At 44.2% G+C, this 11,553-nt stretch overlaps 1 protein-coding gene across 1 annotated transcript in view; it reads left to right on the top strand.

Moving 5' to 3' along the window:
• The first annotated feature begins 2,894 nt into the window (after positions 1–2,894).
• The window catches only part of Coch (cochlin), a 12,425-nt gene continuing 3,766 nt past the window's right edge, over positions 2,895–11,553 (top strand). Inside the window, exons 1-9 of the mRNA XM_031356677.1 lie at positions 2,895–3,014; positions 3,213–3,265; positions 3,351–3,404; positions 5,209–5,365; positions 6,298–6,431; positions 6,871–6,933; positions 7,578–7,622; positions 7,702–7,849; positions 11,235–11,338. Of these exons, the coding sequence (XP_031212537.1) occupies positions 3,232–3,265; positions 3,351–3,404; positions 5,209–5,365; positions 6,298–6,431; positions 6,871–6,933; positions 7,578–7,622; positions 7,702–7,849; positions 11,235–11,338 (739 nt within the window). The 5' untranslated portion in view covers positions 2,895–3,014; positions 3,213–3,231. The remainder of the gene's footprint in view (positions 3,015–3,212; positions 3,266–3,350; positions 3,405–5,208; positions 5,366–6,297; positions 6,432–6,870; positions 6,934–7,577; positions 7,623–7,701; positions 7,850–11,234; positions 11,339–11,553) is intronic.

Consider the following 11,553-nt stretch of genomic DNA (forward strand, 5'->3'; position numbering starts at 1 on the left):
TTTATCACCCTGCACACAACTCAAGTCCAAGTGGATCAAAGGCCTCAACATAAAACCAGATACACTGAAGGTGATAGAAGAGAAGGTGGAGAATAACCTTGAACTCATTGACAACAGGAGATGACATCCTGAACAGAACACCAATAGTGATGGCACAAAGATCAACAATTAATACATGTTTTCATAATGGATTTACTCACTTTGTTTATTATAGAGTGTGGGTGTGTGTGAGTGTACAAGCTACAGCTCCCACCTCTGGAGATCAGAGGACAACTGCAGCCAGTTCTCTCCTTCCACCTTTATATGGGTCACCTAGGGTAAAATTCTGGTAGCCAATCTTGTAGAACCAGCACCTTAATGTGCGGAACCATTTCACTATCGCTGGACATTGTTTTTAAACAACTATAACTTGTGTTTCATCGTGGAAGCATAGTTGAAACATAGAAAAAGAATCTCAGTGAAAAAGTGAAAAGCCAGTGAAAGATTAAAATTATTCATTTGTTTGCTGACATTGAATTAAGTATTGTGTATCTTGGGTTATGCATTAGAATCATCCAGAGAGGTTTTTAAATGCTTAAGGTTCTGGCCTCATCCCAGAGCAAAAGGATCAGAATCTCTTGGGGGATAGAAAACTCAGGCTACCATACAAATCAGTGCTCCTGAGGTGGTCCCCACACAGCAACCCGGTTAGGAACCAAATGCCCTCTGGGGTTGTTTGTTTGTTTGTTTGTCTCTTTCTTTCTTTCTTTCTTTCTTTCTTTCTTTCTCCCTTTCTTTCTTTGTTAATAGTAAATGGTCTTCATTAAAGCAAGATAACTAGCAATCCTGGACAATGTCCTGAAATGTCACCCAACTGAATGCAAAAATGTAATTTTAGCAATTTGTCTTTTCCAGTCAAGTGCGCCAGATCTGCCTTTCCCTCTGGCTCTGAAGACCTGCCTCTTAAAGCACGGATTTTCCCTCCATATATTTATGGTGAACATGAAAAACAAACTAACTGAGGAAAAGAAATATCACCCTAACTCCTCCACCCTCCTTGGTTTGGTCTTTCCAAAAGAATAAAAATAAATAAAGACTTAACTTCTCTTAAATGTTTCAAAACAAAATAATTAAAATGCCTGGGTAAACAACCATGAAACTTAATGAGCTATTTCCTCTATTTCTTAAGTCACAGACTCAGGGGCTATCATGGAAATAGCTGCAGGAATTTGATTCTGCCAGATCTCTGTGGAATGGCATCAGGGACTGTGCCCTGCAGGGACTCTTTCTCTTGCACCCTGGTCATGCCGCCTGAGTTGCTGCCTAGCAACTAATTATACAAGATCATGACAATTTCCTGGGCCTGACTGGAGGAGCCTGTCCAACCCTGGTGTAGGACACACAAAGAACAATCATGAAAAGGACAGTTTTAATTCTCTTCGTCTTCAATTTTTCTTCCAAGAAAAAAATATCAAGGATAGGTAGACTTCTGAGAAAAACACAATTTTCTTGTGAAAGAGATTAAATCTTTCAAGCAGCCATGAAAAAGAAACATCCAGTACTTGCCAATTCACCAATCAAATAGTTTTGTCTCTTTTCCCTCAGAAGACATCCAGGTGGTAAAAGAAACCAAACCAGACTACCTGGTAAAAACACCAAGGCATTCTGCCCAGGCAAGGGCTGTTCAGAGACAGGGGAATGCTCCACTCACACTTCAGCATAGGTGAACCTCAACATGCCCGCTAGGACTCCACGTACATAAATGTCCACAAAAGACAAATCTATAGGGAGAGGAAGTAGATTGCTGAGGTCACTGGTAGAGAAGGGTCTACCCGCTTATCACCAGGAGGCATCATTTTTAATGTGATTAAATATTCTGAAATTGATCTATATGAGGATCATAAACTTACTAGAAGTCCCTGAATCCTGGTCTTCAAATGGATGGATTCTATGACGTGAATTATAACTAAATAAAGCTAGATTTAAAACAGGTATTGTAACTAGGTGTGTTGGTCTATATGTGACACTGCGGAAGACTGAGGCAGGAGATAATGAATTCAAGGTCATCGTAGACTATCTTAAAACCATGTCACAAAAAAAAAAAAAACAAAAACAAAAACAAAAAAAACCAACAAAAAAGCAAAACCAAAACAACAACAACAAAAAGCTAAAGCTGGGGCTGTCCAGGTCTGGAGCTCCTCAGGTACCTTGCAGGTCTGTCATGAACACACACCACCTATGTGTTTTGTTCTTTCTCTATGCCCATCATGAAAAGTTACTATAATAGAAGTGAGGGACACATATTACCAAATCTAAAGTTCTATGTAATCAGCAGATTTGAGACTGGAAACACATACAAGGACGAATCTCTCCTGATCTAGACAAAGAGGAAGAAAAAAGAAAATGTAATATTGCCTGGAGGTTAGGGGCACCCTACAATGTACCTATCTTTTACAACAAATGACCCATCAGGGAAAAACCGTTTTCCAGCAGAAAAGAAGTCCAGAGGCCGAGCCCCTAGGACAAGTTTTCCACCACAACATTCACCAAATGCTGCTTGGTTTTACTTTAAAAGTAGGCACTATTCCCACGAGACGCGAAGCTGGGAAGTTTCGTTCTCAGAACCGGGTGGTTTGGCTGCTTTGCACCCCGCTGCGACTTGAGGAGGGGCCCCTCAATTCCCTCCAGACCCGTCCCGTACCCTATCCCGTAAGCATCCCTAGGCGTGTCCCCAGGCGCGCTCCGACGCCTTTTCCCAGCAAGTCCCCGGACGCCACTGGCGACCTTCACGCCTCCCCAGAGAACCCCCACACCGCAGGGAGAGGCGCCAGTGCTCTGGCCTCCCCCGGGGGGCCGTCGGGGGGCCGAGGGCGGAGCTGGCCGGCCACCGCCCTACGTGGGGGGGCCGGGGACCGCTCCTGAGGCCCCCCTCCCCCGGCGCCCCCCGCACAGTGCTCATGCGCGCCGCCTGTCTTTATAGCAGCCACGGAGCCGCGCTTACCGCACTCGGGTGCAGCCGGGCGGATCCCACGCAGGTGCGGGACCCGGGGTGGTGCACAGGGTCTGCGTCCCTGTCTGTGTGTCCTGGCGTCCCCCCGCCACGCTGGTCCTAGGTGGCACAGCGCGTCTGGAGCTGCTCCCAGCGGCCGGGCTCTCCCGCCGTGGCCGGCTTCGGAGGAGCGCAGGGCCGTGCGGTCCCCGGTGAGCCTCGCTCACGCCTCACTCTCCCGCAGGTCCACGGAGATCCTCGCCATGCCCTCGTCCCGGATCCCTGCTCTCTGCCTCGGTGGGTACACTCCCGCCTCCTATCCCTGGTCCTCCCGCGCGGGCGGAGGCTGCAGCCACCTCGCTGTCCCCTCTCTCCTCCGCAGGTGCGTGGCTGCTGCTGCTGCTGCTGCCCCGGCTCGCGCGCGCCGAGGGAGCGGGTGAGTTAGGTGCTGGCGGGGCAGGGAGGGAGGACAGGGTCAGTCCGCGCAGGCTGAGGACCTAAGGAGAGATGCCGGGGCTGGAGAGGTGAAGACCTGCCCTCACCCATCTCCCACGCAGCCCTCCGGCTTACCTGCTTTTCCACGACAGGGTCCCCCGTAGGTCGGTCCCGTGCCTCCTTCCCGGGCGCACACCACGTAGCCCCCGGACCATTCGTCCCGAGGTATTCTATTGTTTTCGGGACTGGGGACAACTGTTTGGCCCCAGCTCACAGAAGAGGGCTGCTCACATCCTGGTCCTACCTAGTCCGCTCACCTTACTGTGCGTTTGTGCTTGTAACCCCTATGGAAAAGAGCGTCGCCTGTTCCTATCGCTCCTTGGGAGCTTCAAAAGAGTTTGTGCCACGTGTAGAAGTCCGAGCGTGGTTCGGTGTCTTTTCTTGCGATGTAAGAGACAGTTTTCGTTTCTAAAATCTTACGCTTGCTTTTCTTCAAAGTAGAAAAGGTAAGTACCTTTTGCCCAACAAAGCATGTGTTAGCAGCTCCAGACAGACTATCTCGGTCCAGGATTCCAGTGTCGTCGCCGCCGCCCAACTCCCACCTACCCCCACCCCCGTCGCTGAAAACGGAAAAGATTGGGGTTATGTGATAAGGGTGCTAGGCTCCTATTTGAAGTTAGGATTTTAACCGAGCTTGAGGAATTGGTATTGCACCTTGGTCTTCCCCTTTCTTCCATGGTCCAGGCAAGACTTGCAAAACCAAAACCATCCCGTCTTGCCGCTTAGGGGAGACTTTTTTTTTTTTTGAAACATCTGTGTACAAAAGTCTTGGATAACTTCAATTCTCTATGTTTGGAAAGTCATATTTAATAATCTTAATCTCGATTTAATCATCAGTAAATTGACAGATTACCATTTTGGGGTTTGTTGTAATTTGACAAATTAACACCTTTTGTAGTAACTTTTTTGAAGTGGTGTCATTGTAGCTCAGGCTGAGCTGGAACTCACTGTGTAACCCCGCTCTAGCCTCAAACTCAAGGCCATCTTCCTGCCTCAGCTTCCTGAGTGCTGGGCTGGTTTCGTGAGCTACGCTGGGTGCTAAACTTAATTGTTTAAAATTAGTCCGACTGATTATAAAGTTTAAGCATATTAGCTGTGCTTTCTTTTAAAAAAGGATTTGCTGCCTTCCATATCCCTTTGGACAGATCTGGAGGAGATACAACCAGATTCAAGTAGAGGAGTAACTTCATTGTTTTTTATCCTTTGGGAGTTGTGGAGTGCTAGTAGGCTAATTAATTCTATGACTTTCATTTCCTCAGTTGTAAAATGTGTGACTTAATAGCATTCTGTGGATCCAGGCACCAGTTAACTGGTTGGATTATGTGAATGTGGGACTGTATCAGGTAACCCGGCTAACCAGACCCCTGGGAAGAGCTGCTTGAAGACCTTTGCTTGCGACTGTGAAGACACTCCACAAAGGCTCAACACATAACTGGGAACAATTACATCACAATTAGGATTTTTTTTATTTCTAGGTCAAAGACTAATGTTATTTTCTCGTTCTGATTTACTTTCAATTACATTTTCCAAATTGACGGAGAACTGGAAGAAGGTCACATTAGATGTCTGTAGTAACTGGGTCCTAGATTAAATCGGAACCCCCTTTGGACTTGTTAATATCTAAAATGGAGTTAAGCCAGTGTTTTGGTAGAAGTATAGGAATTGGGGAAATAAATATAATCCTTGCAATGCTCCCTCCATAAAGCAGCCCAGGAGCTCTTACCTGACACACCCTTTCTCTTCAGTTCCCATCCCTATCACCTGCTTTACCAGAGGCCTGGATATCCGAAAAGAGAAAGCAGATGTTCTCTGCCCAGGAGGCTGCTCTCTTGAGGAATTTTCTGTGTTTGGGAACATAGTGTATGCTTCGGTATCCAGCATATGCGGGGCTGCTGTCCATAGGTAAGCCAGAGCACATGGGAAGGGCATGGGGGTGGGAATCGGCGAGGTGTGACGTAAGCTGTGTGGACCCCTCTCCTACCTGCTTGCTACTTTTTGGTGTGTCAATTTTGGCCATATTTTTGAGGTTTTCATGGGTATTCTTGCATGACCTAACATGTAAGGGAAACTTTCTGACAATGAGCAGACTACATTATTTTAAAAAGTGTATGTGTGTGTGTGTGTGTGTGTGTGTGTGTGTGTGCCCACGGAGGACAGTTGAGGGTGTTTGAAGGTGGAGTTACACATGTGTTTGTGAATTACCTCATAGTGCTATGAACTGAACTTGGGGCTTCTGGAAGAGCAGCAAGCTCTCTTAAACACAGAGCCATTCCTCCAGCCCTGCACTAGTGCTTGATGGCCACATTCCTATGATTCTAAAATACCCCTCATTGTGTCATATATAATAGGGTTTTTATACTACATACCTTGTCATTTTAACTTCCATCACTAGTCTTACAGTACACACAGCCTTGTTCTGGTTTTGGTGTGAGGAGACTGAACTCAGGGTTGTCAAATATCTTGCTGAGGTCACTATGGAAATCCAATACCATCCCATCCTCCAGTAGAGGCAGGAGTATGATTCCTCTTTTTAATATAGGCCAAGGGCACATGCAGTTAACTACTTTAAGAAATTTGACGCCTCTCTATTAATTCTGAATCTCCGAACTGTAGGAAACAGGATACCAGTATGTTCTTATCATCCCTTTGAAAAGTCTGACACTACAAAGTCACTTTTTCAGACATACTTGTTTCTGTATGATCAGGTCTTCAAGGGCCAGCAGCAAGCACCCTTAGGCAACTAGCTTCTCCACTCAGCTATTTTCTTGACCAATGTAAGCTACAGATGGCTCTGTCTATTGGGTAGTGTCTCAGCTGTAACTCTCGCATTGCAGGGGAGTGATTGACACCTCAGGGGGACCCGTGCGTGTCTATAGCCTTCCTGGTCGAGAGAATTATTCCTCAGTAGATGCCAATGGCATCCAGTCTCAGATGCTTTCCAGATGGTCCGCATCCTTCGCTGTGACCAGTAGGTACAATTTCATTGTTTTCAGCTTTGTATAAAAACTGCCTCCACTCTTCCTCAAAAGGGTTTTCTGCTTTCCTTAGCCCTACCTTTTTTATTCTGTTAGAAAACCTTGTAGTTAAGAAGTCAACTATGGTACAGAGTCACCCAAACCAAACTGGGGGGACTGGGAGAGTAACAATCCCTCTTTACATGGTGGAAAACAAAATCTGAATTGCTTGCAATCTGGATGCCTAGATACTAGTAACTAACTATCAAAACAGTCAATTTGGGTGATCTTTTCAAATACATCAAGAGTACATTTGACTCTCCGAACCTAGCGGTCAGTGCGATGTTTATACCTGAGTCACCATTACTCCCTTAATTATCATGTAGAACTTTAGATTCATAATGTCCTAATGGCAGAGGAGGGAGAAAAACAATAAACTTCTCATTTCAACAGAAGGCAAAAGCAGTACCCAGGAAGCCACAGGACGGGCAGTGTCCACAGCCCATCCGCCTTCAGGTAGGAAACACTGAGCTGATCCCCTTGTTACCTGGCAATAGTCTGGAGTCATAAATGTTGGTGGATGCTTTCCTTCAGAACATTAATATTAATGAGAAGCAAAGCAGCTACCTCATATTCTATTTTATTAGACATTTATTGTATGTGTATATGTGCGTGCTTGAATGTACTTATGTGCGTGGTGTGTATGCAGGCAAAGGCAGAACCAGAAGACCTAGGAGCTATTTTGGAGCCCAGGTTACAGGCTATTGTAACTTGAGCGGCTTAATGTGAATGATGGGAACCGAACCTGGGTCTTCTGTAAGAGCAGTGAGCACTCTTGCATGTTACTCCATCTCTCTGACCCTGGCAGTGGCCATTTTAAATTCAAAGACATTATAATCATGTGGTTCTGTATTCCCAAGCTTGCCTTAATTGTGGGTTTAAGATATCAAAGCCTTGGATAGATTCATACCAAGTACATAGGCCTGCCACACACAGTTCTGCTGTGTTTCCTTGTCGGAGTAGTGTTTTCCCAGCCCAGAAGACCATGAAAAGAACCTAAAGGTCTTTCTAAGAATGGCACCCCTTGCCCTGGGCACACCCAGGTGGAAGTTCCTGCTGTGTAAACGTCTTGTTATTGCCAAGAGCTTCCTTTGTTTCAGGTAAAAGACTAAAGAAAACACCAGAGAAGAAGACTGGCAATAAAGGTAAGCCAAGTGTTCGGAGCAGCGACATCTCCTTCAGGTGCGCTGGAGACTAACGAAGCCCTTCTTTGCCTCTCTGTAGACTGCAAGGCCGACATTGCATTTCTCATCGATGGAAGCTTTAACATAGGGCAGCGCCGATTTAATTTGCAGAAGAATTTTGTTGGGAAAGTGGCACTAATGTTGGGAATTGGAACAGAAGGACCACATGTAGGCCTCGTTCAAGCCAGGTACTAACTTTAAAGAGATTATGGATGTCTTCAGTGATGGCAACTTAACAAGCTGTTTTATTCATTTCCTTAAACATAACTTAAATCTGGACAAGCTGTAAGCCAAACTACAAACTCGGGATTTAAGGATGTCTATGCATGGCTGGGCGTGGTGGTGTATACCTTTAATCTCAGCACTCAGGAGGAAGAAGCAGGCCATTGCCCTGTGTCAGCTTTGTACTCATCTTTGTGAGTTCAAGGCCAGCCTGGACTATATAGCAAATAGGCCAGCCAGGGCTGCATAGTGAGACCCAGTCTTTTAAAAAAACAAACAAACAAACAAAAAACAACCTCTGAAAGCACTTGCATGCACATGCAAAGTTCTCAATCCCCAGCACTGCAGACAACATCAGAGACTGCCTGGGTAGACTGTGCAGGGCTCAGGGTGTCGCTGGCATAAAAGACACCTTTCTCTGCTTCACTCAGTTCTTTGAGTTTTCCTTTCAGGAGGAAGCAGCCGTAAGCTCCGTTCCCTGCCTTTCTGTTGGTTTGTTTGTTAGCTTGCTTGCTTGCTTGTTTTTGTTGCCCTTTCTATGTTCCCTCATTGGGATCCAAGCATGGCTGTTACTGCTCTAGTAGACAGTGAACCTGGGAGGGTGGAGCCTAAAAAAAGTTGAGGTGGACTAGAGTCTCATCCAGTAGGCAACTTTATTCAGGGTATCAGACAATTTATAATCTGAGGGCATTCTGAGGATTAAGCAAGGTCGTATGAACAAAGTTCACTCTGAGTTCAAGCTGTATACAGTCACAACGCCAATGTCACATGAGTTTAGGCTGTATACAGTAATGAGGGCAACCCTTGCTTACAAACGTCATTCTGAATAATAACAGGTAAAATGATGGATAATCTAAAGTAAAACCCACTATTATTACACCTGGGAGAGGCATGGGTTGTTCCAAGAACAACCCATGTGGTGGAGGGACAGAAATCACAAGCCTCTTGTCTTGTTCACGTGAAGTTTTCTAAGATGCTCTCAGAATCTCCTGACACAGCTTCATTTATGGGTCATGTTCTAACACACGATCTCTTGCACTTCCTGCCTGTAAAATTAATATTGGTTGGTTTTAGCCATGTACTATGTTCCTTATAGGAGGTTTCTGAAGTGAGGTACAAAGAAATACATTTCTCAGACCAAGCCTTTATAAAGTTGTTTCCTTTCTGCATTTGAGATGTTCGTTTGTACGCATGCTCCCTTTTTCTACAATTCAGGCTATGAAAATGTTGAACCCTGTTTATTTTCCCCTAGTGGTTTAGCATTTTCTTGAGGCAAATGTGCATTGTAAATTGCTTTATAGTTTAACTTTGCATACTTGTGGCGACATTCTTCCCTTGCCTTTCACAGTCACAGTGCCCTTTGACGAGAAGCCTTCTGTCCGCTTTCTATCCATCTTTGATTACTTCCTTCTGGTCGAAGCCTTCTGTCCGCTTTCTATCCATCTTTGACTGCTTCCTTCTGCTGGACTCCTGGGGTGTGAAGTTCTGACACTTTCAGAGTCTCTGATAAAATTACTAAATTGCTCTATAGAAAGTTGAGCAGCTAATACCAGTGTGTATCCCCAAACAACACAAGCACTAATATTCTGTTTGTTACTTTTTTTGTTGTTTGTTTTTCAAGACAGGGTTTCTCTGTTGTAGCCTTGGCCATCCTGGGATTTGCTCTGTAGACCAGGCTGGCCTTGAGTGCAAGAGATCACCCTGCCTTTGTCTTCCAGGTCTGCTTGTTAGTTTTTATAGTTGGCTCTGCTTAGAAGTTATTTAACTTTTCTATGTAATACAGCCATTCCCCCTTGTCTTTAAAACACTAAGTCCTTTGTTGTGTTGATTTAAAATGAAATATCAATTTCATAAACACCTAGGCAAGTTCCTTTGACTCAGCTGTTGATTATTTTTTCTTTTCTTTTTTTTTCTTGTGATCTTGTTGGCTTGTTTGGTTGTCTGGCTGGTTTTTTATTTTGTTTTTGTTTTGTTTTATAGACCGGGGTGGCCTTGAACTCAGAGATCTGTCTGCCCCTGCCTCCCAGGTGCTAGGATTACAAGCATGCTACTATGTCTGGCTTATGTGCACAGGTACATATACATGTGTATGCAGAAGGCAGAGGACAACCTCAGGTTTTATTCATTTTCTGTTGTTTTAAACAGGTATTTCATAGGCCTGGAACTAGCCAAGAAGGCGTGGCTGGCTGGCTAGCATGTACAGGGATCTGTCTCCCCAGTACTAGGATCACAAGTCTAGGCCACCACACTCAGTTCTCTTTACATGGGTTCTGGGGATAAACCCAGGTCCTAGACTGAACCATCTACCCAGTCCTCAACATGGTCTCTAATGAACAAAATATAGTTAGAATTGAATTGAAATTCTTTAAATCTCATAACTAGGATTGGCAAATGCCATTGTTTTTATAAGAGAAAAATTGTAGTTTTTAAAACATTGTAGTTTTTACAATGCATTCCCTTGTACCATGTCCTCAATCTTAGGGACTGGAAATGGCTCAGCAATTAAGAGCACTGATTGGTCTTCCAAATGACACAGGTTCACCTGTCACTCCAGCTCCAGGACATCCAACATTTCTGGCCTCTGTAGACATCAGGTATCCACATGGTGCACTGATGTAACATGCAGGCAAAATACCCATATCCATACAAATAATAATTTAAAATGTCTTGACCAGAGAGACTTAGGCTAATAGATTGCTGATGTACTCTCATGTCCAATTGTTTCCTACCTACTTGGTACCCAATTGTAGGGACTTCCACTAAGGCCAGAGCCCAGAGCCACACCTGCTTTAGCATGCTGCATACACATAGTTTGTTATTCTAGTTCCCATCTAGACTTTGGAATGATTTTTGGAGCCACTTGAGTCTGAATTTAAAAGGTAGCCATGTTATCTTAGGCCTATTAACTAAGTGTTCTAGGCCTGTTTCTTTAAATAACTGGGATAATTCTACCTTGTGAAAACATGAAATTGTGTATACTTAGCTATCATCCAAAATATAATAAATGCTGAATGCAGCTACTGTACTTGTTACATTCCTGCAACATTCCCAGTAAGTGGAAGCAATGTGCTAGTTGATTGTATACTATGTGATTTAAAGACTTGGGTCTGACTTTAACTTTTTATTTATCTTGTATGAGTTTTTTCTCCCTGAATGTATGTATGAACCATGTGTGTGCCTGGTGCCTTTGTAGGTCAGAAGGGGTGTTGGGTCCTTTGGAAGTGAGTTGGATGGTTGTGAGCCATTATGTTGCTACTGGAAATTGAATCTGGGTCCTTTGCCAGCAAATTTTTTTTTAAGGTCATGTTTATTTGCCCTTCCTAAAAAACTTTCTTTTTTCATTTTTTATAGCGAACACCCCAAAATAGAATTTTACTTGAAAAACTTTACGTCAGCCAAAGACGTCTTGTTTGCCATAAAAGAAGTAGGTTTCCGAGGGGGTAACTCCAACACAGGTAAGCACACAGATGTTTAGAGGTTAGAATTGAATGCAGCATTGTGCTATTTATGACAGTTCTAGCACTTCAGTTTTGCTAGGATCTGCATACCATCACCTGACAACTCTCTATAATGGAAAAATATACCAATGGGTTAGCTGATTTTTTCTTTCTTTCTTTCTTCTTCTTCTTCTTCTTCTTCTTCTTCTTTTTTTTTTTTTTTTTTTTTTTTT

This window comes from Mastomys coucha, unplaced genomic scaffold, assembly GCF_008632895.1.
Source record: "Mastomys coucha isolate ucsf_1 unplaced genomic scaffold, UCSF_Mcou_1 pScaffold6, whole genome shotgun sequence".
In the NCBI taxonomy this organism is placed as follows: domain Eukaryota; kingdom Metazoa; phylum Chordata; class Mammalia; order Rodentia; family Muridae; genus Mastomys; species Mastomys coucha.